This window comes from Mesoplodon densirostris, chromosome 16, assembly GCF_025265405.1.
Source record: "Mesoplodon densirostris isolate mMesDen1 chromosome 16, mMesDen1 primary haplotype, whole genome shotgun sequence".
Taxonomy (NCBI): domain Eukaryota; kingdom Metazoa; phylum Chordata; class Mammalia; order Artiodactyla; family Ziphiidae; genus Mesoplodon; species Mesoplodon densirostris.
The window spans coordinates 45,936,390-45,961,770 of record NC_082676.1 but is presented as its reverse complement, the minus strand read 5'-3'; the positions used below and the strand labels follow the sequence as shown (position 1 = coordinate 45,961,770).

Sequence of the window (25,381 nt, the reverse complement as noted above, 5' to 3'; positions counted from 1 at the left end):
AAGCCCCTACTGTGGTTATTAACGTGCTTCTTAGATGCCCAATATCCACAACACTGTCTTCACCTCCATCCTAAGCTAGTCATTCCCAAGCTTTGTACTTTGTATCAGTCGCAGAAGGGACACATGAAATGCCCTCCATGTGTCACGCACTGTGCTTACCACGTGACCTGGGTCCAATTTGAGCCTTGCCAAGATGACGAGAGCTCTGGGTTCTCCTACTGTAGGTCAGCAGAAATCGACGCAGAGGGGCTCAGTGACTTGCCCCAAGTCACATAGCAGTGAGAAGACAGAACTGGAAAATTCAGGTGGGGGGGCCCTCAAACCCCTATTCTCTCCACAGCACGCCCTGTTCCCCAAGGAGTAAGAAACATGGGCAGGGGGGCTCAAGGATCTCTTCCCTCACGTCCCTGACTATGGTTTCAGGGACTCTGGCCACTGCAGGAGTTCAGCCCTGCTGCTGGGTCCCCACAGACCTGTGTAGACATCTGTCTGTGTGCTCTGAGCTCTTTGCAGAGAAGGTACCAAAAAAAAGAAAGAAAGAAAGAAAAAAAAAAAAATGAACAGCCCAGCTAAGCTGAAATGTTCTCCTTGGAGAGGAAGGGAAATAAAATTTGATGAACCTCTGCATAATGTTCAAGTTATGAACGTGTAAAGTGATATTCTGCACATATGCTGGGAAGCATTTATCTTCTCCCACGTCGTTGGGGCCTGAGCTGTTCAGGACCAGCAAACAGCAGCTTCTTGCTGATGAGGTACAAAGAGGTCCTGTCTTCGGCCTCAGCAAAATGAGGGTGCCCATGGATGCTCCAGGCTCTCCCACAGCACAGGTAACAGAGGAGGCAGTGTTAATGGAGCAGCTTTAGACACCAGGCTGCTCATGTAGCTGCTGTAAACATTTCCTGAGCACCTACTATGGGTCCCGTGCTCTGCCAGTCATCACCACCTTCCTAGTGGACATGCTCTGTCCACAGCCGTGGGCAAGGCGGGCCTGTGTGGCAGGCTGGCCTGACCTCCCTGACCACACCTGACAGGCCCAGGACTGGACAACTGACCTGGGACTTTGATGAAGGGGTGCTGGGATGCTGAACCTACCCAGTGATGGTGGGGCTTGAGCTGCAAGTGGATGAGGCAGTCAGGGCTGAGGTCTCCAAAGAGAAGTATTCAGCCAATCACACACACACACGCACACACACACCCCAAACTAACCCCCAAAATGTTAAATGAGCACCTATTAGGTGCCTGGCCCAGTCCTCGGTGCTCAGAATACAGGGGGGAAGAAGTCAGCAGAGCCCTTCCATCATGGAGCTCACGGTCTACAAACTATCAAACAGATAAACAAATAAAATAATGTCAGGTTGTGTAGGTGATATGAAAAAATAGCAATGATAAAGAGTGACCAGGACTGGGTGTATGGGGGTGTACAAATTTAGATGAAGTGATTAAGGAAGGCTTCGCTGAATAGGTGACATCTGAGCCAAGACCTGAGTGAGCCAGCCAGGTAAGGATTCCAGGCAGGGGCACAGCAGGTGCAAAGGCCCTGAGGTGGGGATGAGCTTGTAGTGTTCAAGAGACAGAAAGGAGGCTCAAGGGGCAAGGGAGAGATGATGGGGTCTGTAGCAGTCAGAGGGAGGTTCCGGTGTGGCCCCCACCATCCCCCACCGTGCAACTTCTTGGCTTAAACCCTTCCATGTGCCCCACGGAGAGTCCAAGTCCTCAATGCTGCCCAGCTCCACAGTCTCCTTCCCCCTTTTCCTCCTCAGACTCTGTCATCAGTTCTGAGAACCTTTCAGTTCCCTGCCACCGAAAGGCATTATGGCATGTCCAATCAGCTCCCCAAAAGCAGGCTGTGATAAAGATTTGGGCACAGGTAGTTTATTTAGGAGATGGTCCCAGGAAATATGATAACCATTTGCTTGTCCTTCCACTCATCCATCATCCATCATCCATCCATCCATCCATCCATCCATCATCCATCCATCCATCCATCCATCATCCATCCATCCATCATCCATCCATCCATCTATCCATCCAGCATCCATTCATCCATCCAGCATCCATCCATCCATCCATCCATGCATCCATCATCCATCATCCATCATCCATCTATCCATCCATCCATCTATCCATCCAGCATCCATTCATCATCCGTCCATCCATCTATCCATCCATCATCCATCCATCCATCCATCCATCCATCCATCGAATTCATCCATATACCCCCCCACCCAACCATACATACATCTGTCCATACATCCATCCATCCACCCACCCACCCAACCATCCATCCATCCATACATCCACCACTATTTATTGTCATCTTCTCTATTCCCAGCTGGACTCTAAGGACTCAGGTGATCAGATGTGGTCCCTGACCTTGAGGAGCCCTCCTCCTCTAGCAACCATCACCGATCCCACTGCTGAGTCTTTTTTTTTCACTCAGTGCTGTGACAGAGCCCAAGAAGGAAACCTTGGTTCTGCCTCTCTGTGACCCTATCTTGGTTCTAAGAAGCATGGGGCCCAAGGGCAAACACTCAAACTTGATTCCCTTCTTGGTTTCTCAGGCTCTGTTCACATAAGCCCAAGGCAACCTCATGCCCCATAAAACATTAAAATGTCCCAGAAATTCCAACATAGTGGGGTCCAAAGTCTGCCTCACCCAGCCTGCCCCTTCCAGCCCACAACCCCCCAGAACACTTCTGTCAGATCACTCTAGTTTTCGACTGGCGCCCTGTGGCCACTGAGGCCGGGCCTCGGGCTTCTGATTCCCAGTGGTGGCCAGAGGTGACCCCATGTGCACTGACCTCTCCCGGAAGTACTTGATGGCCTCAGGGTCTATGAAGGTCGGCTCCTCCCGGTAGCCCTGCTCAAAGACCTTGCGCTTGTGCCGGAACTCAATGACCGTCTTGGTGTAGGAGTTGAGCGTGGTGACAGAGGCTGCCATGCAGCAGGTAAAGGAGCCCCACGCCAGGCTGCCAAGAGATGAGGAGAGAGGTGCCACGGTGAGGGTGGGCAGGGGACAGAAAACCACACCCACCAGACATCCAGACCTGAGCACGTGCTGCCGCAGAGAAGAGTAAGACTTGATCCCTGCCCCACCGTGGTCTGGCCTGGGGGACAGCATTATCTGTACATTGTGATGCAGACACCACAGAGTTCATTACTGGGAGAGGCAAGAAGAGAGCGAGTCATTCCATCCACAGGTTGGCATCAGGGAAAGTGACCAGAATACAACAACACTTGCCGTTGGTCTTGGAGGATGAGTGAGAGCTTACTAGAGGGAACAGCATTCCAGGAGGAGGGAAGAGCATGTGTAAAGGCGTGGAGACAGGAGGCAGGAGGAAGCGCTCCACAAACTGTAGGAGGTTTGGGGTGCCGAGTGAGGGGGTGTGAGGAGGTTAGTTGGAGTTGATGATGGAAAAGTAGAGGGGGGTCAGATGCCCTAGTAGCTGATTTTCCATGAGAGTTAAATCACCCTTGTTCACGAGTGACCTTGGCAAAGGTGTTTTGCCTCTCTGCCTCATAGAGTACCATGTCACAGGCCTGTTGCAAAGATGAAAGGAAACGACCCATTAAAAATATCTTAGAACAGCACCTGGAAATAGTAGGCACTCAAGAAAGGTTTGCCCTTGTTACTGCCATCACTATTATCAACATCCTTCCTACCCACTTCTTTTTTTTTTTTAATTGGGATACAGTTGCTTTACAATGTTGTGTTAGTTTCTGATGTACAGCGAAGTGAAATCAGCTATATGTATACATATATCCCCTCTTTTTTGTCTTTCCTTCCCATTTAGGTCCCCACAGAGCACTGAGTAGAGTTCCCTGGGCTATACAGCAGGTTCTCATTAGTTATCTATTTTATACATATTAGTGTATGTATGTCAGTCCCAATCTCCCAATTTAGCTGGCTTGGTTTCCAAGCTCTTTCTCTGTTAGATTAAGGCTCTCTGCTCACACTTCCTCCAGGCACAGCTGGGGACTCCTGGCTGCGCTCACCTGATGTGGGTGTCAACCAGAGCTGGAGAATCTGTCCTGCCCACATCTGGAGAGAAGGGAAGGGGGGTGTGGAGCTAGGAGAGTCAGCTGGCCAGGATGCTGGTCTTCTCTGCTCCAGCGCCCACTCTAGAAATGGCCTCCTGCCTGCTTCCTCTGATCAAGACCGTGCAGTAACATGTAGAACCAGAAGTGGGGTACCCGCCTTGCTCCAGCTGCACCCGGTCTGGTTCCCAGGTACCTGTTGCCCAGTCTCTGTCTTGATAACTGGTTTCCTACACATCAAGGGCTCAGTTTTGTTGCTGCCAACGCTGCACTGTCTCAGGGCCTCCAGCCTCCCCTTCCACCAGCCACCCATTGGGTCTCTCAACGTCACCACCCCTGCATTCCTCAAGGTCAGTGCAGCCCACCTCCCATACCCACTGCTCTTCTCTGTGTCAGCCTCAGAGCCCCCAGAAGGAAAGCAAAGGGAAATCTGAGGATTCCACCTTTCTCCCAGGGATCCCCATTCATTGTCTATCCTTTATCGCAAAACCCTTTAGGAGATTCCCGTTTTTCATAAGAAACTAATTTAGGTCCTCTAGAAACTCTGAGTATCTATAATAGACAGCTGCAGGGTGTCAGTCTGGCCCCTCTAAGAACTGCCCTGTCCATCAAAGGGCCTAGTAGGTGACCCCACCCTACTGTTCACAGATGACTAGAGGAGGGCCAAACATCTGGCCCAAGCTGGTCCAATCAGATACATTGTTCTCTCTTGTGAACAATGAAACTTAAGAGTCTAGCTCAATCTGGGATGTCTGTTTGAACTAGTGATGGAAATTCAGAATATGAGGACAGAGAATGAAGAAGCAGGCTTTTTCTGGGATTCCATGAGTACACGTCTGTTGGTTTGGCCTGACCAGCACCCATTCTGTAAAGGGACCACTACTCCCCTCCTCTTGGGCCGTGTGGTTCCTGTGGGGTTGGCCTTACCCCCAAACTTTAGGGGTGTGCACATGACCTAGGCCTGGCCAATGAGAGTGTCACTTCCATCTGGCCACAGTAATTGGTTCAGGGATGAACATGTGACACCCTAATTAGGCTATCGAGACTCATTCCCAGGACTTTTGCTGAAGCTATTGGGAAACAGGGCTTATCTTTTTTCTGGGGTGCCAAGCTGGTGGGATTTGAGCCAGGAGCTGCTGGAGCCCATTTGGTCACCCCCGCCCCCGACCCTGAGAATGAAGCTGACTCTAAAGGAAGCAGAGCCACAAAAAGGAGCTAGATCCCTGAGTTGAAGCCATTACTCCTGGACTTTCAATTATAGGAGCCCAAATTCCTTTTTTGGATTTTTTCCCCCCTCAAGCCAGTTTGAATTGGGTTTCTTTCATTGGCAACAAAAGTTCTTATACAATTACTTTCTATAAATTCCCTTCTTTTGCATAAGTTCCTTTTGAAGTGATTTTCTAGTCTTTACAACCAGGGATCTTTACTCTGAACAGGTCTAACTCTTAACTCTGATGACCCAACCAAGATGGAGCATCACACACCCCTGTTTAATTTCACCACAGTCCTCATAACACCCTGTACTTCTCTTGTGTCTTCTTATCTATTATTTTTTTATTCTTTGTTTTTAAATTAAACATTTTATTTTGAGATCATTACAGATTCACATGCAGTTGTAGGAAGTGATTCAGAGAGATGCCTGTGTACTCTTTACCCAGTTTCCCCCAATGGTAACATCTTGCAAATATAGTAACAACCGGGATATTGACACTGATACAGTCAAGATACAAAACATTTCCATCCATCACCACAGTGATCCCTCCTGTTGCCGTTTTATAGACATACCCACATGGCTCCCAATCTCTGGCAACCACTCATCAGTTCTTCATTCCTATAATCTTGTCATTTCAAGAATGTTGTATTAATGGGATCACCCAGTATGTATGTTTGGGGTTGGGTTTTTTTGCTCAGCATAGTTCTCTGGAGATTCATCCAAGTTGTGTGTATCAAGGATTTGTTCCTTTATATTGCTGAATCAGATTCCTAGAGCAATGTATGAGTTGCTCCACACCCTCACCAGCTTTTGGCATTGTCACTATTTATTAGTTTTAGCTATTCTGAGAGACATGTAGAAATATCTCATCGTGGCTTTCATTTGCATTTCCCTAATGGCTAATGGTGTTGAACACCTTTTCATTTGCTTATTTGCCATCTGTGTATCCTCTTTGGTAAAACGGCTGTTCATGTTTTTTGCCCACTTTCTTTTTTTTTATAAATTTATTTATTTATTTTTGGTTGCATTGGGTCTTCGGTGCTGTGCACAGGCTTTCTCCAGTTGCAGCAAGCGGGGGCTACTGTTCCTTGCAGTGGGTGGGCTTCTTACTGTGGTGGATTCTCTTGTTGCGGAGCATGGGCTCTAGGTGCGTGGGCTTTCAGTAGTTGTGGCAAGCAGGCACAGTAGTTGTGGCTCGCGGGCTCTAGAGCGCAGGCTCAGCTGTGGCGCGTGGGCCTAGCCGCTCTGCGGCATGTGGGATCCTCCCGGACCAGGGCTCAAACCCATGTCCTCTGCATTGGCAGGCGGACTCCCAACCACTGCGCCATCAGGGAAGTCCTGCCCACTTTCTAATTGGATTGTTTTGTTATTGTTGTTATTTACTGTTGAGTTTTGAGAGTTTTTATATATCCTAGATATTAGTTCTTTGTCAAATATGTGGCTTCCAATAGATTCTATCAGTCTGTAGCTTATGTTTTCAACCTCTTAACAAGGTTTTTCGCACAGCAGAAGTGTTTAATTTTTTAAAATTAATTAGTTAATTAAATTTTTGGCTGCGTTGGGTCTTCGTTGCTGCGCACGGGCTTTCTCTAGTTGCGGTGAGCGGGGGCTACTCTTTGTTGCAATGCGTGGACTTCTCATCGCGGTGGCTTCTCTTGTTTTGGAGCACGGGCTCCACAGTGTGCCGGCTTCAGCAGTTGCAGCACACGGGCTCAGTAGTTGTGGCTTGCAGCTCTAGAGCACAGGCTCAGTCGTTGTGGCACACGGGCTTAGTTGCTCCGCGGCATGTGGGATCTTCCCGGACCAGGGCTCGAACCCATATCCCTGCATTGGCAGGAGGATTCTTAACCACTGCGCCACCAGGGAAGTCCCAAAAGTGTTTAATTTTGATGAAATCCATTTTATCAATTTTTCCTTTGACGCTTTTGATGTCAAGTCTAAGAACTCTTTGCCAGGTCTAAATCCCAAAGATTTTCTCCTAATTTTTTTCTAAAAATTTTATAGTTTTACATTTTATATCGAGGACAATGATCCATTTAGAGTTACTTTTTATATAAAGTAAGGAGTTTAGATCAAGATTGGGTTTTGTTTGTTCGTCTGTTTGTCACCATTTGTTGAAAAAGTTATTCCCTGTTCCACTGAATGGATTTACACCTTTGTCAAAAATCAGTTGGGCATATTTGTGTGGGTCTATTTCTGGATTCTTTGTTCTGTTCCATTGATCTGTAGGCCTATCCTTTCACCAATACTACACAGTCTGGATTACTGTAGCTATATAGTAAGTCTTGAAACTGGGTAGCCTGATCCGTCCTGCTTTATTCTTCTTTCTCAAAATTGTTTTAGCTATTCTAGTTCCTTTACCTTTCCTAATAAGTTTTAGAATAATCTGGTCTAAACCTACAAGAAATGTTGCTGAGATTTTAATGGGAATTGCATTAAAGCTCTATACCAACTTGAGGAGAATCAACATCTTTACCACGAACACGGTATATCTCTCCATTTATTTAGATCTTCTTTTCTTTCTTTCATTAGCATTTTGTGATTTTCAACAAGCAAGTCAAGTAGCTGTTTTGTTAGACTTATGACTATTTCACTTTTTGAAGTGTACATGGTATTATATTTTTTAGTTTTGTTGCCCAACTGTTTTTTCTAGCTTATAGAAATATAATTGATTTTTAAAATATTTTTATCTTGTATCCTGAAACCATACTGAACTCATTTTTTAGGTCTAGGCATTTTGGAGGGGGTAGATTTCTTAGGTTTTTCTACAGAGACAATCATGTCATCTGCAGATAGGTGTAGCTTATTTCTTCCTTTCCAATCTCTATGCCTTTTATTTACTTTTCATGCCTTACTGCACTAGCAAGAACTTCCAGCACTATGTTGAGTAAGAGTGGTGTTCCCAGTCTTAGGGAGAAAGCATTCAACCTTTCACCATTAAGTATAATGTTAGCTGTAGGTGTTTGTAGATGCTCTTTACCAAATTGAGGAAGTTTCTCTCTATTCCTAGCTTTCTGCAAGTTTTTTTAAAAAATCACAAATGGATGTTGAATTTTATCAAACTTTTTTCTTCATTGATTGATATGATTATGTGGTTTTCACTTTATGCCCCTTAATCTTCTGCCATCAATAATATAATTGCCTTAAGTATTTCCTCTGAGTAATTTAGAACCACATCAGACCACATTATAATTTTTGCTTCAATCATCATGCATGATTCAGAAAACTCAAGAGAAAAGTAAAAATGTTCTTTCTTCATTCCTAACATTCCAAGATGCCTTCTTTCATTTTTTTTTTTTTTTCCTGTTTAGAGAACTCCTTTGGCCATTCTTTTAGGATAGGTCTGCTGACAACAAATTTTCTTAGTTTTCCGTCATCTGAGAATGTCTTGATCCACCTTTCCTTTCCTAAAGGATATTTTTGCTAGAAATGGAATTCTGAATTCTTTTCTTTCAGGAATTGAAATGTCATGTCACTTCCTTCTAGCCCCATGGTTTCTGATGCAAAATCTCCTGTTTAAATTGGTTTTCCCTACAGTTAAGGTATTGTTTCTCTCTTGCTGCTTTCAATTTGTTTTTCTTTGACTTTAGGTTTTTTTAAAACACAGATGTATCATAGTGTGGATTTCTTTGGGTTTATCCTGTTTGGGTATCCACTCAGCTTGACTCTGTAGGCTTATGTCTTTTACAAAACTGGACAGTTTTTCAGCCATTATTTCTCTGAGTATTTTTTCAGCACCCTCTTTCCTCTCCCCTTCTGGCACTCCAATGTCAGATCTTTTGTTATAGTCCCAGAGGTCCTTGAGGCTCTGTTCATTTTTTTAAAGTCTATTTTCTCTCTGTTGTTCAGATCAGGTAACTTCTGTCTTCAAGTTCACTGATTCTCTCCTCTGTCCTCTCCATTCTGCTGTTGAGCCCGCTCACAGAAGTTTTTATTTCAGTTATTGTATTTTTCAGTTCTAAAATTTCCGCTTGTTTCTTTTTCATATTTTCTAGTTCTTTCCCGAGACTTATTTCTTTCCTGAGACTTTCTATTTTTTCATTTGTTTCAAGGGTGTTTATAATTGCTTGTTGAAGCATTTTCATGATTGCTTTAGAATCTTTTTCAGATGATTCTAACATCTCTGTTATCTCAGTATTGGGACCTCATCTTTTTACTTTCAAGTTGAGATCTTCCCAGGTCTTGATATGGTGAGTGATTTTTAGTTGCAAACTTGACATTTGGGGTATCTTTTTTATGAGACTCTGGATCTTGTTTAAACCTTCTGCTTTAGCTGACTTCCTTTGACACTGTTCTGACACAGGAAGGGGGAACACTGCCTTGTTAATGCCAGGTAGGAGTAGAAGTCCAGGTTTCCCACTGGGCCACCACTGACATTCAAGATGGAAAGGTTCCTGGTTACTGTTGGGCAGGGGTGGGAGTTCTGACCCCCTTAGGCCTTTGCAGATACCACTCTGGTTGGGAGGGGCAGAAGTGCCTCATTACTCCTCCCCAATTTGCCTCCACTGACACCACAGGGAGGGGGATGACTTCATCACCACTGGGCAGTGGTGAAAATCCTGACTCTCCACTACTTCTCCTCTGACACCACTCCAGCAGGGATAGGGAGGGTTCTTACTTGTTATTGCCTACTGGGGGTGGGAGTCCAGGCTCTCCAGGTGACCTCCACTGACACTCAGGGGTGGGTAGGGCATATTACCGTCAAGCAGGGCGAAAGTCACAGCTCCCTACTCTGGTACCAGCTTGGCAGGATGTGGGCGTGCAGTTGAGTGCCTCCTTATAGCCTGATGACATGAGATCTAAACTTGGCATGAGTGGGGTAGAGCCACGGGGTGGTTTTGCTGTTGTTGTTGTTTTGGGGTTTTTTTGTTTTGTTTTTGTTTTTTTCCTGTGATGGGTGACTGGGTAGAGCAGTTATTGCTAAAAGTTTTCTGTCTTGGTAGGCTGGCCCTTTTCTGGTTCTTTGACTAGAAAGCAGACTTTTAGAGGCGTTTTTGTTGGGGGGGTGAGGGGGGTCGGTGCCTTTTGGCATTTCTGAGTTGCTGATTTCTTCAGCTCCAAATCTGGGATGTAGGAGACAAAAAGTACTCACCAGTGTGTTATCCCTTGGGTCCTTAGCCAGCCTACTGTCTTCCCATCACCTCTCAGAGGCTTATTATGTTTGTTTTATATATAATGTCTGGGATTTCAGTTGTACTTAGCAGGAAGGTAGGGAGAAGTGTGTCTGCTCCATCTTCCCAGAAGTGCAAGTCCTTATTATTTGTTTTCCGATTGTCTTCCCCCACACTCCAGAATGTCAGCTTTATGAAAACAGGAGCTTTATTTCGTTCACTGCTATATCCTTAGCACCTGCAACAGTGCCTGGCACATAGCAGGTACTCAATAAATATTTGTAGAATGAATAAATACAGATAAAATAAAAACAGATAGAAAAAAAACCTGTTCTGGTTTTGATGTGGGTGAGGGGTTCAGGGGTGCATCTGTGAGTTTTCAACTTCTCTGCTCCCCAAAACCCCCGGCCCTCAGGCCCCCATGCAGGGCACAGATTGAAAACTTCGCATCTAGAATGCCTACTGGTGTTTGCAGCTTACATGGCTGGACTGGTACAGTGAGGTACATGGGTGGTTGGCCTGGTGTTTGGAGACAAGGACAGAGTGGACACTGTGACACGGATGGGGGAGGGGAAGGCGGTGGCTGTCAACTAACTCTCTGTCTTCAGGGAGCTATATGGGTGGGTCGGGGGATGCTAGGGGACCAGATTCAGAGATGCATGGATGCCACCTTGAAATCTACCCCAGGCCCTGCTCGGTGGAAAGATTGTACCTGGTCACTGAGGGAGGCAGCCCCCATCCACCTGCAGGCCAGATGGGCATAGAGTCACTGTCTGGGGCAGGACATGGTACAGATGCTCCTAAGGTAGGCCATCTTCAGTGCCTGTGAACTGAAGGAGCCAGGAGATGATGATGGCAGGTTCTGGGGCACCAGCTGGTCCATCCATGGCAGCAGGGCACCCTTGGGCACCACAGTGCTCTCTCCCTGCCCTGGTTTTAGAGAAAAGGAGGCCAGTGCCACCTGCCTAGGAGGGGGGATGAGTAAGAGCAAGAGATTCCTGCTGACCACACAGCCTCTCGGTAACACCAGCAAACACCCTGTCCAGTGGTTCTCTGTGGCCAAGGCTCTTCCAGAACCCCCCTCCTCCCACTGCAAGGGATCAACTTGCTGAAATGCTAGCTCGGCCCTGCAGAGAGGGCAGGGCAGCCTGGGATCCCCAGAGAGGGAAAGGGCTAGCTTGCTGTTTCCACAGGGTCATGTAGACTGAAGAGGAGGTGAGGGGAAGAAAGGAGGACAGTGGTGAGGCCACCACATGACACACAGATGGGCCCCAGAAGCAAACAGAGAGGGACCACCCTCCTGGGACCTGGCCTCACTTGCTACTCTCACTGCGTGACCTGGGACAAACTACTTAACCTCTCTGGGCATCTAGCTTTTATAAGTTACAACTCCATGATGTTCTACTACCCTCATTCTGTCATGTGAATGCTCAGGATTGGGGTTTCACCGTGTGTGCTAGGGTAGGAGGGCCCCTTTATCCACCCCTCTCCATTTTGATCAAATGCAAAGCGGAAGTAGAAAGTGACTAGCTTTCCATTCTCCCACCATCACCAGGAAAACTGACATGTTGACATTCCAACCGGAGTCACAAACTCCAATTCCTGCAAGGTCAGACAAATGACTAAGTGAGGAAATTGTAAGGCAAGGGAAGGCAATAGGGAGCAGTGGGGACTGGGGTAAAGTAGAGAGCAGGTGCCTCATCTAAAGGGGGCAGCCTCTACTCAGCTGAAGCTGCCTGCTGCCATGCGGCAATTCAGGCTAGACACAGACATATCTTCCAATAGTCAAGAGAAGCCAGAAACCTGGATTGTTTACGTAAAGTTTTTATGAATTTGAATGATAGAAATAAATGCAAATTAAAAAAAATAAATAAACCACTGTGTCAGGTCAAACATAATATCTACAGGCTGGGTTCAGCCCTGGGCTTCATGCAATTTGGAGCCTCTGAAGCTAATTGTGTGACTTGGGCCTTTGCCCTTTCTGAGCCTGTGTCCTCATCCCTCAAGTAGACATGGCAACCCCTCCACGTAGGAGTCAATGGCGGGACGGGAAAGTTCAGGGCTTGTAAAGTGCCTCCTGCTGTGCCTGGTATAAAGTTAGGCGCTGACCAACCTTGGTCTCATCCACCCCTTCCCCACACCAAGCATCTGCTGTGTCCCTGTGCCCCCCACCTCCCAGGGTCTTGCCTTGGCACTGTCATAGGAGGACCTGGAGAGAGTCAAGACAAAGAGCTGAAAAAAAGGAGCAGGCAGGAGAGCTGGAGGGACCAGGGTGCAGGGCAGGGATGGGGTTCCACAGCTTAGTGCGGGCCCACGGAGGGGAGTCTGGGCGTGAGGGGAGGGTGCGGCCAGGGCTGGATCTCAAGGAAACACTAAAGTCCTGAAAACAAGCGTGAGCATCAAGTCGGGGCAGACTGGGGAGAACGGAGTGCAAGGGGCTGCCTGCATGCCCACCGATGTCATCCTCTTGGACATTTGGGTCACATGTCTCTCCAAAAGTGACAGTGGCATTACCAAAGGCCCAATGTCATTATCACCACTTATAATCACTGCCACTTACACTTACTGTGTATACACACTTTAAGAGCTGGGTGTCACATGGCCCTCACAATAATAACCCCATTAGACCTGCATTACTGTGATCCCTACTCTAGAGATAAAGAAGCTGAGACTCGGAGAGGATGGGTAGCTTGCCTTTAATAGCAAAACACATCGAGCACATTCTCTGTGCTAAGTGCCTCATGTGCGTTATTTCACACAGTCTCCAAAGATGCCCCCCACCCCTGAGACACACCTCCTAGGGTTCATGCTTTGTGCAGCACTTTCTCCTTGACCCTGGCCCCATTACTTGCTCTTGACCATCAGAATGCAGCAGACGTGACACTGAGTGGCTCCTGAGGCAGGGTCATAAAATAAACTTGCAGCTTCCACTTGGATCTCTTGGGACACTCTCCAGGGACCCAACCACCATGCCTGAGAAGCCAGTCTCGCTGACAGCCGAGCTCCCAGTGCCAGCCAGCACTGACTGCCAGCATTGTGAGGGGCCACCCTGGATGCCTAGCCCAGCGGGGCCCCAGAGGACTGACCCCAGACAGCATCTGACTGAAACATCGTGGAAGAGCCCGAGGCAGGACACCCAGCTGAGTTGGGTCAACCTACTGAACCATAAGAGATAATAACACATTTTTTATTTTAAGCCACTAAATTTTCTGATGACGCTTGATAAATCAACAGAGAACTAGAGCACCACTCACAAGAGCCCATGACGTGGAAACTCAGGCTGTCTCCATTTTACAGCTGAGGATACTGAGGCGCAGGGAGGGTAAGTGACTTGGCCAGGCCCACAGTTGGTGAAGGTCAGGGTCAGGATCTGCTCCCAAGCTGCCTGATTCCCGAGGCCACCCCTCAACCACACCTTTATGCTGCTCACGGTGGCCGGCAGTGCCCATCAGGGCGAGGTTTGAACCCAGGCTGGTGGACCCCTAACCATGGAACCTTCGCCTTCCCATGCAGGTGTGGCTCTCGAAAGCTGGTCCCCAACATCCATTGAGCTCCTCAGAAGCCTCAGCCGACAAGCCCCTGCAGCCCGTTCTTCCTCTCCTGCTGGGCCAGGAGACAGAGGCTGGTGCTGTCTTGCTATGGAGCTGGCCTCCTCCCTGGTGGGGGGCTGGGGGCAGAATTTTGACAAATGGCCGCACACATATTAAACAAGAGAGATGACACTGCACAGCCCTGGCAAGGCCCCCAGATGCGAGGGATGAAAAATGGGGCTGATCCATCTTGCGGGCCTCAGTGACAAGGAGAAATGGAACAGACCTAATAGGGGCCGCACACTGGGCACCGGCCTTAAATAAGTCAAATGGGAATTGGGTGCCCCTCGAGAGGCTGGCCCGGTGGGGAGCTGAGGAGCAGGGCAGGAGGCCTGGCTTTCAGGGGAAGAAAGTTTCCCGTGGGAGACCAGCAGCCTGGGCTCCAGGCCAGGTGGAGAGCCAGGGGCTGCTGGAAAGAGAGGCACATCGGGGGAGGGGGTTCGGAATCCTGGGCAAGTGACCCAACCTTTCTGAGCCTCAGTGTCTACATATGCAACAGGGGGTTATGGTGTGTGTTAAATTTCATGTCAATAACGATAATATTAGAAGAACTAGTGTTCCCTGAGCATTTACATGTTCCACGGGCTAAACACACATGAACTGTCTTGCTATTAGCCCATCATCCCCTCTGGGAGGCAGAATATAGAGGTTGAGAGCGTGGGCTCCAGAGCTAGACTGCCTGGGTTCAAATCCCAGCTCCGCTGCTCACAAGTTGGATGACCCTGGACAGGTTACTTAAGTTCTCTGTGCCTCAGTTTCCCCTCCATGAACCACCTACCTCATAGTGCTGTTGTGAGGTTTCCCCACGACCGTTCTACTTAAAGGGATCAGGGTCTGTGTTGATGGGTCAAGGTCCCTTTAGGGCACATGGCTTTAGCTTTAAGGGGGCGGAGCCAAGCAGAGAGTGGGAAGGGGCAGAAACACAGCAGGAGTCCCCACTGGTCACAATCGAAGCCTTTCTTGCTCCATTCTGACCACCTTCCCCCCAAGACGCCCTCTCGCTGGCAAGTCTTTGCACCTGCCATTCCTCTGCCCAACACGCTATCTTATTCCCTCCTCCACCAGCTTGCCTGACCAAATTCTCCCCCTAGGACCCTCCCCAGGGGAAGCTGGGTCAGTGACCCTTTCTCTGTGCTTCCGTGGCTGTCTGTGACTCCCCCCTCCCGGAGCCAACCACCCACATCATAGCATGGTTCAGAGTACTGCTTGTGCATTGTCTTAATCCCCTGTTACCACGCTGTCTCAGCCACTGCTGTACCCCCAGCACCTAGGAGCCGCAGCACCAGCTGCCCCCAAATAAGTGCTCACTCGGTTAATATGTGTTAAATGACTGAGTGGATAAATGCCCCTAGGCACCAGAACCGGACCTGGATGCCCTGCGTAACAGACAACTGTGGTCACTGCCTTTTCCAGGGCACATTCCTCCTTTTGAGAACACCTCGCTCCGCCCTTGCCCCACCCCCAGTTTTCCATTAGAGGATCTCTCCGCCATCTTCCTGTCCAAGAGTTTGGATGGGGCAACCCCACCCTCTGCACCACATGACTTAGGCCAGACAATTAGAGCAGCTGAGTCTCCTCAGGGTCTAAATCAGTGGTTGCAGGATGGTCACATGACTTAAGCTAACCCAGTGAAAGTCATAACCAAGATTTTGTCTGGCGATATTGGAAAGAGGCCCCATCTCTCTGCTGGTATTGCTACATTTGTAACATGTAAGCCTAGAACTAGGCTTGGTGACCAAATTTGCTACCACTTGGGGAAAAGCTGCTTATGAATAAAGACACCACAAAGAGAATGGAGTCAGAAGTGGGGAGAGAATGACTGAGTTCCTGATCAATCACCTGACCACCTGGATCCAGCTGTGCCTGAAGCAGACATTGTGGTAGCTCACCCAGCATCCATTCCACTCACTTACCATTTGAGAGTTTTGGACTCATTCCTCGTTCCAGAGGAATGGTCCAGCTGAGCCAATGTGCTCATGACTCTCCCCCAGCCATGGTGACGACTCAGAAGAGAGAAAATGACTTAAGTTGCGCTCATCAGAGGGAGGCTTGGGACTTTAGTGAATCTTAGGGAAAGAGCTCTTTCCCCTCCTGTATGTGAAAGAAGAAGCACCAGCTTCAAAGAAGCTTTCTCACCACTAGGAGGGAAGCCCACCCAGGGACAGAGTTAACATGGGGAGTGGGCAATGCTCAGGTGACCACAGAGGAAGAAAACTCAGCCCTGATGACATCAGAAACCCTGGATCAAGCGTTCTCTGCCAAGCTGCACTTTCCATTTACAGGAACCAAGGTATTTCCTTATTGATTGGACTGAGGTGGGTGGGTTTTTCTGTTACAATCCATGCCCCCACCCCCAGCTGAGCCAACTGGGTTTTTCAGTTCCATGAACTAATACACACCTCCTGTTTACTTAAGCTTGGGACTCTATCACTCACAAGCCAAAGAATCCTGACGGATTCTGCCTTTCTCTTGCACACCATGCTCTGAGGTGCTGGCCCCTGAGGTGCTGGCCCCTGCAGTCAGAACCCTTCACTAGGCGCTCTACAGCTTCCATCCCACCTTCCAGAGCAGCCTCTAAGGCAGAGGCTGGCCAACTTTATCTGTAAAGGGCCAGACAGTAAATATTTTAGGCTTAGTGGGCCATTCAGTCTCTGTCACAACCACTCAGCTCTGCCATTGTAGCATGAAAGCAGCTGTAGACAATATGTAAACAAGAAGCCTGGCTATGTCCCGAGAAAACTTTATGGACACTGAAATCTGAATTTCCCATAATTTTCGCATGTCCCCAAATATTTTTCTTCTTTTGATTTATCTGTTCAAGCATTTAAAAATGTAAAAACCATCCTTAGCTTGAGGGCTACATAAAAACAGGTGATGGGCTGGATTTGGCCCAGAGGCCATAGTTTGTCAACCTCAGCTCTAGGATCTCAAAGCATCTTTGGACTCTGGGCTTCCCCCCCGACGCCCCACCTTCCTCTGTTTCCCAACTGGGTTGAGCTACTGAAGTTCCAGCATGCCTCGGGGCTCTGGTGTCTGAAAGTCAAAAGCCACTTACCAGAAGGACCACCCGTAGTCCCAGGAATGGGGCCTCCAGTCTTCAGGGCCGAGGCTCACGGTGACCTGGAACACCTGCGTGTACATCATGTGGGCTACCATTCCCAGGAGGCCTGTGAGGGGGGAGCAGGACAAGGTGTCAGGAAGCAAGGTGGGGCTTTGTCTACCCACCAGGGGCCTGTTAGTGCCGGGGAGAGCATGGACCCCCAGGGAAGGACAGTCAGCAGGACTGGAACACTGGAAGACCAGAGGGCGGTGGTTTTCTAAGCCTGCCAAGGAGTTTGAGTTGAGCCCGAGGGCAAAGGGAGACCCTGGAGAAATGTAAACCAGGGAGACACAGAGTCAGATCTGCTTCTGGATGGACAAAGTTTTTCTGCTAGGGACCAGATAAGTAAATATTTTAGGCTTTCTGGGTTTCAAATCTACTGTAGCAGCACAAAGGAGCCATAGACAGTACATAAAGGGATGAGCATGGCCGTGTACCAATCAAACTTTATTTACAAAAGCAGGTGTTGGGCTGGATTTAGCCTGTGGGCCAGAGTTTGCTGATACCTGTGTTAGAAGGTCATTTGGGAGAAGTTGCTTAGAGAATGTTTATCAAACTGCAGGTCTTGACTCACTAGACTAGTGGATTGTGAAGTCAACTTCATGGATTGCAACCAGCATTTAAAACAGACAAATATGGACTTCCTTGGTGGCGCAGTGGTTAAGAATCCGCCTGCCAATGCAGGGGACACCGGTTTGAACCCTGGTCCGGGAAGATCCCACATGCCGTGCTTCACGTGCCTAGAGCCTGTGCTCTGCAACAAGAGAGGCCACTGCAATGAGAAGCCCAGAACTAGAGAAAGCCTGCGTGCAGCAGCGAAGACCCAACACAGCAAAATAAATAAATTAATTTTTAAAAATTAAAAAAAATAAACAAACAAGAGTGGAATGGAATAGATATCTGATACCATCAAATGTAGCAGAAGTAAATATTGTTTTGTGAAACTTTTCAGTTCTATACATGTGCGTGTCCACGCGCGCATGCACGTGCGTGTGTATAGTGATTGTAATATGAAATGTTTTTCCATGCTCATGTCAAAAATCTTGAAACCCACTGGCTGGGAGAACTCTGATTCCAAGGGATATGAGTGGGAATCCTTTTCCACCACGTTTCCACTGTGTGGGCCTGGGCGAGGCACCTCACTCTTCTGAGCTTCAAGTCTTTCAACCCTAAGATGAGGATTATGACAAGTAAGGTGAAAAGTGGCTGAAATGAAGCAAGGCAGCCTCCATGTCTGCTGCCTAGCGGGCATGCAATCTTTACAGTTACCAGGATTATTATGAACCTGGGGACATTGCTCGTGTGGACTGTGGCATCTGGAGCCTCTGTGGGCTAACTGGCGTGGACCTAATTTTCAGATGGAGTGATACGGTATTGATGAGGAGGGAAGAGATAGACGACAAGAGGAAGGAAGGAAACCAACAATGCATGTGCACCTACTGTGTGCCAGGCACTCTGTCAGACTCGTTCACCTCTATTACAGTATTAATCTTTTAATCTTCATGACAACCCTCTGAAGTAAGTATGATGATGTGGGCCATGTACCGCTGTTCAGGCTGCCCACTGCACATCTCCATACGGCTCCATTCACATCACAGTCTATGTGCACATCACTCCCTGGTGTTGAAGCAGAACCACACCTCCAAGGCTGTATATAGTAGTCCTGAATATGATTATTCCCATTTTACAGGTGAGAAAACAGAAGTTCAGAGTGGTCAAGCCTGTCCCAGGTCACAAAGGGAGTAGATGGCTTCGTTGTGACGGGGGCCCAGATCCAAAGGCCCTTAAAGCCAGGGCTCTTCCCACGCTGCCTAGAATGCGTCTGTCCTTCCTTTGTTGCCCCAGTCACCCTTTCCCCTGTGGAGACCAGAGAAGAGATGGAGATAAGGAGAGGAGGGGTAGAGATAAGAAAAGACAGAAATAAAGAGGCAGTGAGGTACCGAGTCCTGTAACCCAGCCTTGCAGGCAGGTGTGAGGGCAAAGGGGGACATCCTGTGTTGTCATGGTGTGAAGGTAAATGTTTAACACCAGGTTCCCCAAAGAGGGAGAGAGAGAGAGAGAAAAAAAGCTATGATTTGTAGCGTTTGCCAGTTTCCATGGTGTGAATAATCCCACCATGGCCAATTTCAAGCTACCCGTGTAATGTCACTGAAAGCGGAATAGAGAAGAGGTGTGCACAGCCAGGTCTTGGAAGCTGAGCCAGCAGGATCCAGCACACCTGTCTCCTTCCAGCCACCTGACCCCAGGCCCCTCGGAGACAGAGGACTCAGAGCTGGTTGCCTGTATCTCTGGGCCGGGGCCAGCCCCTCATGGACCTCTGGCCTCAGATGAGAGCTGCTCTCCAGGGCTGGCGGGGAGCACCTGAGTCAGGAAATCCAGGGAGAGGGTGACTGTGACAGGTGCTGAGGCCCCCAAAGATCCCCTAAAGGCTCAGCCTTCCACAGCTGTCTCTGCCAGGCTTAGACCTCATCCCCAGTCATACCCCGGCAGGTATGCTAGAAGCCTCTCGGGTCCCCTCTGCCTTGGCTCCGTTTGTTAAAAGGAGACAAGGGCTGAGCCACTTGGGTATCTTATTTATCTTTACTTGACACAATTCCTGGTCAACTTCCAAGAGGTACATAACAGACGTACCTTATTCTTTGGAACTGATGCATAAGATTCCCTGATAATGACACACCATGTTTTATTTATCCAGTCAGTTGATGGTATTTAAGTTATTTCCAGCTTTTTGCTCTCTAAGCAATGCTGCAATGAACACGTTTCTACAAGTCTCTTTGTGCGGACAAGCAAGTATGTCTCCAGCGTGAACAACAAGGGGAACTGCCAGGTCGTAAAGCGTGTGCATTTTACATTTTAATCAGTGTCAGTGAACTGCTCTCCTGAGCAGAGGTACCGTGTCGTACTTCCGCCAGCTTCGTGAGAGTCCTCACCCAAATCCTCACCGATACTTGATGTTATAAGACATGAACAATTTTGCCCATTGCATGGTAAAAAATGACACCTCAACATTGTTTTAAGTTTTATAATTTCCCTCATTACTAGTAAGCTTGGGCATTTTTCATGTTATTTATTAACCATTTTTATTTCTTCTTCTATGACTGTGCTTGTCTGTATCCTTTGTCAATTTCCTTTTATTAAAAATCTTTCTCCTTATCAATTGATAGAAATTCTTTATGTATTCTGGATACTAAACCTGTCTATTGTATAGACTCCAAATAGCTTACTGCTTGTCTTTCCCCCTGTACAGCACAGGGGAAAAAGCACTTTTTTTTTAAACTAATAGATTTTATTTTTTAGAGCAGTTTTAGGTTTACAGAAAATTAAGCAGAAAATACAGAGAGTTCCAGAGTTCCCAAATGCCCCCTCTCTCTGCCTTCACGGTTTCTCCCATGATTAACATCTTTCAACAGAGTGTATATTTGTTACAGTTGATGAGCCAATAGTGATATATTATTATTAATGAAATCCATAGTTTACATTAGGGTTCACTCTCTGTGTTGTACAGTCTATGGATTTTGACAAATGCATAGTGACATGTATCCATCATTGCTGTGTCCAATAGTTATGGCCCTAAAACGCCCTGTGCTCCACTTGTTCATCCCTCCCTTCCCACTCCTTCTGAACCCCTGGTAACCACTGATTTTTTTTTTTTTTTTGCAGTACGTGGGCCTCTCACTGTTGTGGCCTCTCCTGTTGTGGAGCACAGGCTCCGGACATGCAGGCTCAGCAGCCATGGCTCACGGGCCCAGCCACTCCGCGGCACATGGGATCTTCCCGGACCAGGGCACGAATCCGTGTCCCCTGCATCGGCAGGCGGACTCTCAACCACTGCGCCACCAGGGAAGCCCTGATTTTTTTTTTTAAGTGTACAGTGGGGCTGGGAATCTGTATTTTTAAAAATTAATTAATTAATTAATTTTTATTTTTGGCTGTGTTGGGTCTTCGTTTCTGTGAGAGAGCTTTCTCTACTTGTGGCAAGCGGGGGCCACTCTTCATCGCGGTGCGGGGGCCTCTCACTATCGCGGCCTCTCTTGCCGCGGAGCACAGGCTCCAGACGCGCAGGCTCAATAGCTGTGGCTCACAGGCCTAGTTGCTCCGCGGCATGTGGGATCCTCCCAGACCAGGGCTCGAACCCGTGTCCCCTGCATTAGCAGGAAGACTCTCAACCACTGCGCCACCAGGGAAGCCCCACCACTGATTTTTTTACTGTCTCCATAGTTGGGGTGCTTTCAGAATGTCATGTAGTTGGAATCACACAGTATGTAGCCTTTTCAGATTGGCTTCTCTCACTTAGCAATATGGATTTAAGGGTTCTCCCCTATCTTTTCATGGCTTGTTTGTTCTTTTCTTTTTATTGCTAAATAATATTCCACCAAATGGATGCATCACTTATTGAAGGACATCTTGGTTGCTTCCAAGTTTTAGCAATTATGAACAAAACTGCTTTTGTCATACATTTTGATATTTAATACAGTCAAATTTAGCAGTCTTTTGCTTTTGGTTTTTGCTTCCTGTGTCTACCTTAAGAAAACCAACTCCATCAACACATTATCCTATATTTTTTCTAACATACTTATAGATAGTTATGTTAATTCATCTGGAATTTATCTTGGTGAATGGTGTCAAGTAAGGATCTAACTTAATTTTTTTTAATGAGTCGTTAATTGCTCTGAACACTTATAGAAGGGTCTGCTCTTTCCCCAATGATTTTTTTTTTTTTTTTTTTGCGGTACGCGGGCCTTTCACTGTTGTGGCCTCTCCCGTTGCGGAGCACAGGCTCCGGACGCGCAGGCTCAGCGGCCATGGCGCACGGGCCCAGCCGCTCCGCGGCATGTGGGATCTTCCCAGACCGGGGCACGAACCCGTGTCCCTTGCATTGGCAGGCGGACCCTCAACCACTGCGCCACCAGGGAAGTCCTCCCCAATGATTTTTGATAACACTTTTATACCACATTCCAAGCCTCACATTACATGAGTCTATTCCTAACTCTCATTCTGTGCCATGGATCTCTCTCTGTTCCTGTGACAATGCCACACTATTTTTTTGTTTTGCTGTGCTGCATGGTTTGTGGGTCCTAGTTCCCTGACCAGGGATCGAACCCAGGCCCCCAGCAGTGGAAGCTCAGAGTCCTAACCACTGGACCGCCAGGGAATTCCTGCCCCCTGTTTTTTTAATCGTTGTAACTTATGGTGGAGTCTGTTAGCTGGAAGGACAGGTCTCTCTTCCTTTCGGCCCACTGCTCATTCCCCCTAGAAGTGCTATCCTACCCAGAACCTTGCTCCCTCTGTGGGGCAGGACCCCTTCTTTAGCCCCACCCCCCAACCCCACCCACTGCCCAGGTCCCTTTCTGAAGGCTGGACTTGCTCTCCAAACCCTCAGCTGTTGTAACGGTCAGCTTCTTCCTCACCATGTCTGTCCAGATGCTATCCAAGCTATCTGACCAGTCAGTGCCTTGGTTCTCTCATCTATAAAGTGGGGATAACAGTAGACATAGGTAATTCCAGAGAACATCCACTAAAGAAGGAAAACATTCATGAGAACAACTACTCCATGTACTAGGACAGTGGGGACAGAACAGTATTTTAATACAAAAACTACCCACCAGACCCAGAAGCTGGACCCAGCCTGTTGGCAGAAAAATTAATTTTCCAAATTGTTAGTTTAGAAATGCATTGATTTCTCAATTGAATCCCATTTATTCCCAAATATGAAAGGCCATGCTTTAAGAAAATTCAATAAATGAAAATTACAAATCATTCAAAGATAGGCTGGTGAGATTTTCTGATTGCATTCTAACGATTCTGCTTAAAAAAAGAGAGTCCTCAATCAAGTTTCTGGAAGCATGTTTGTTCTGTAAAGTGAGGTCCCCCACCAACAGCATCTGCTGTAACAATCCTCAGCAGAAGGAATTGTTTCCAGCTCATTCTGAATTAAAAAGTGACTTTCTGCTGAGTTATGGCACCTCCTAAATCAGGGGCAACTGAATGAAGGCAGCTTTCTGTGCTGCTTCTGCTGCTTCCTGGCATGGACTCACACCACGAAACTCACAGCTGTAAATCTCTCATCCTGTGGTTTCTAGAATCTCCCAACTCCTGACACCATAAACGGCCTTCTCAGCGCCTGTGGTGAGGCAGGCATAGCTCCTCCCTGCCCCTTCGGGACCTCGGAGAGCACTGACAGGTGGGGGATGCTGGCTGAGGGCTCAGAGCTGGGCTGGCTGTGATGCCACCCAGAACCCAAGGCAAAAAGAGCTGCCATGACTCCCAGGCCTGCCCTCCGCTGGTCAGACTGAGGAAGCCGAAATCTGTTGTCGAGGCTGGAGGGGCTGGTGTCGGGGCCAGAATTAAGAGCCAAAGTCAGGAGAGTCAAAAGGTGAGCCCACAGTAAAGCAGGGGTGAAACAAAGGGAAAGGGAGGGTCTGGTTTCCAGCTCTGTCTCTTACAAGCTGTATGACCTTGGGTAGGTTACCTTGCCCGTCTGTGCCTCAGTTTCCTCAGCTGTAATATGGGGATAATAATAATGCCTACCTTATAGATTGATATGAGGATTAAGAGGCTTATACTGTAAAGCACTTAGAATAGTGCTTGGCAGATAATAAGCCCTACATAAGTGTTTCATGAATGAATGAATGAATGTATGTTTGAGACTCACTATGTAGACCTGCTCGACCACACACTAGTCCAGGGACCAGGTCTGTTTTCTCTCCACTGAATCCCTAGCACCGAGCCCAGGGTCTGGCACAGTAAGTGTTCCATACGTGTTTGTTAAATGAATAGATGGTTCGTTCCGTTCAATGCTGATTGCAAGGTGCTTCGGAGAGCTGCACTGCCTGGTGTAAAGGTCCAGGGTCTGGGATACGGGAATGAGCTAGGACAGAGCCAGATCTGAGAACTCTGGAGAGCAAATTGTCTCTGTACAGGAACAAACGTCAGACTCATCATTTGTTTATTTATCATTCATTCATTCATTCCATGAATATTTATCGCTGCTTTTCACATGCCAGGCACTGTTCCTGGGGGCAGGGGAGGGGTCTGGTCTCAGAAGTCTCAGGTTCTAGTGGACAGATCCAGACAATAAGCACATTGATTAACAAGAAAAAGTCAGGCAGTGAAAAGTGTGGCGATGAAAATAAAATAGGGCAAATGCCTGGGGCTCACTTCAGAGTGGGCGGTCATGGAGGTCATGGAGGGCCTCTCGGAGGAGGTGACACTTCAACAGAGGTTTGAATGGGGAACTGGAGGCAGCCACAGAGAGGTCTGGGAAAGAGCATTCCAGACAGAGGGAGTGACCGGCTGGGGCAAAGGCTTGAAGGCAACCAGAGCCTGACCTTAGGGGCAAGGGGAGAGAAGGTTTGGCAGAGTGGGAAAGGGGCGGGGCGGGGGGCGGGGTAGAGACGGGTCAGGAAGGCAGGCGAGGACCAGGTCATCCAGGACCTTGTAGGTCACAGTGAGGAATCTGGCTTTCTTCTAGGTACTATGGGAAGCCATAGTAGAGGGCTGAAGCAGGGGCCTAATGTATGTTTTCAGATCATTCTGATTACTGTGTGAAGACAGATGATGGAAGCTGGGGTAAAGAAGGGCACCCAGGCCGAGCTGCTGCTGCTTGGTCCAAAGTTGTTGCCAGCTCTGGGGCAGGTTTCGAAGGTGGAGTCCACAGGACCTGCTGATGGGCTGGGTGCGAGGGAACAGGGCTACCCAGAGACTGGGATGACCTTGGGGTTTGAGTTTGGGCTATTGGGGCAGACGATGGTGCCACTGATGAAGAAGAAGACGGAGGAAGTTGTCTGGGTGGGTCAAACCCCATTTGGGCTACATTAATTTGAAGTGCCTATGTTATACCCAGGCTGAGACAATACAGCAGCACTTGGGTGTACAAGTTTGGGGTCCAGGGGTAGTCAGAGCTGGAGATTTAAATGCGTGAGTCATTGGCGTAAGGACATGGGCCTAGAAGAGGCCTGTAGGGAGAGAAGAGAAGGGCCAGGATGGAGCCAACATCCAGCGCTGAGCAGAATAGGCGGAGCCAGCAGAGGAGGGTGAGGACCAGAGGCCCAGGCAGCAGGAGGAAAACCAGAGTGCGGCATTGCCGGGGCCAGGAGAAGGATGCATATCGAGGAGGAGGAAGTGGTTTGTTAGATCAGAGATGAAGACAGGGAAGTAACTGCTGGATTTGCCAACATGGAGGCCATGGGGGACAGATGCTCCATGGAATACGCTGAGCAGAGGACAGAAAATAGCCAAACGGTTAGAGAGAAGACGTCCAAACTTGCTGTATGGAGAAGCAGAAAAATGGGGTGATAGCTGGAGCAGGCCTGGGGTTCAGGGAAGGATC

The 25,381-nt window shown here is 48.2% G+C and overlaps 1 protein-coding gene across 2 annotated transcripts in view; it reads right to left on the bottom strand.

The window, feature by feature from the left end:
- The window catches only part of GSG1L (GSG1 like), a 225,504-nt gene that overhangs the window by 24,145 nt on the left and 175,978 nt on the right, over positions 1 to 25,381 (bottom strand). For both annotated transcript variants that reach the window (XM_060078770.1, XM_060078771.1), the window contains 2 exons: positions 17,008 to 17,119; positions 2,802 to 2,969 (listed from right to left, as the gene is read on the bottom strand). In XM_060078770.1, the coding sequence (XP_059934753.1) occupies positions 2,802 to 2,969; positions 17,008 to 17,119 (280 nt within the window). The remainder of the gene's footprint in view (positions 1 to 2,801; positions 2,970 to 17,007; positions 17,120 to 25,381) is intronic.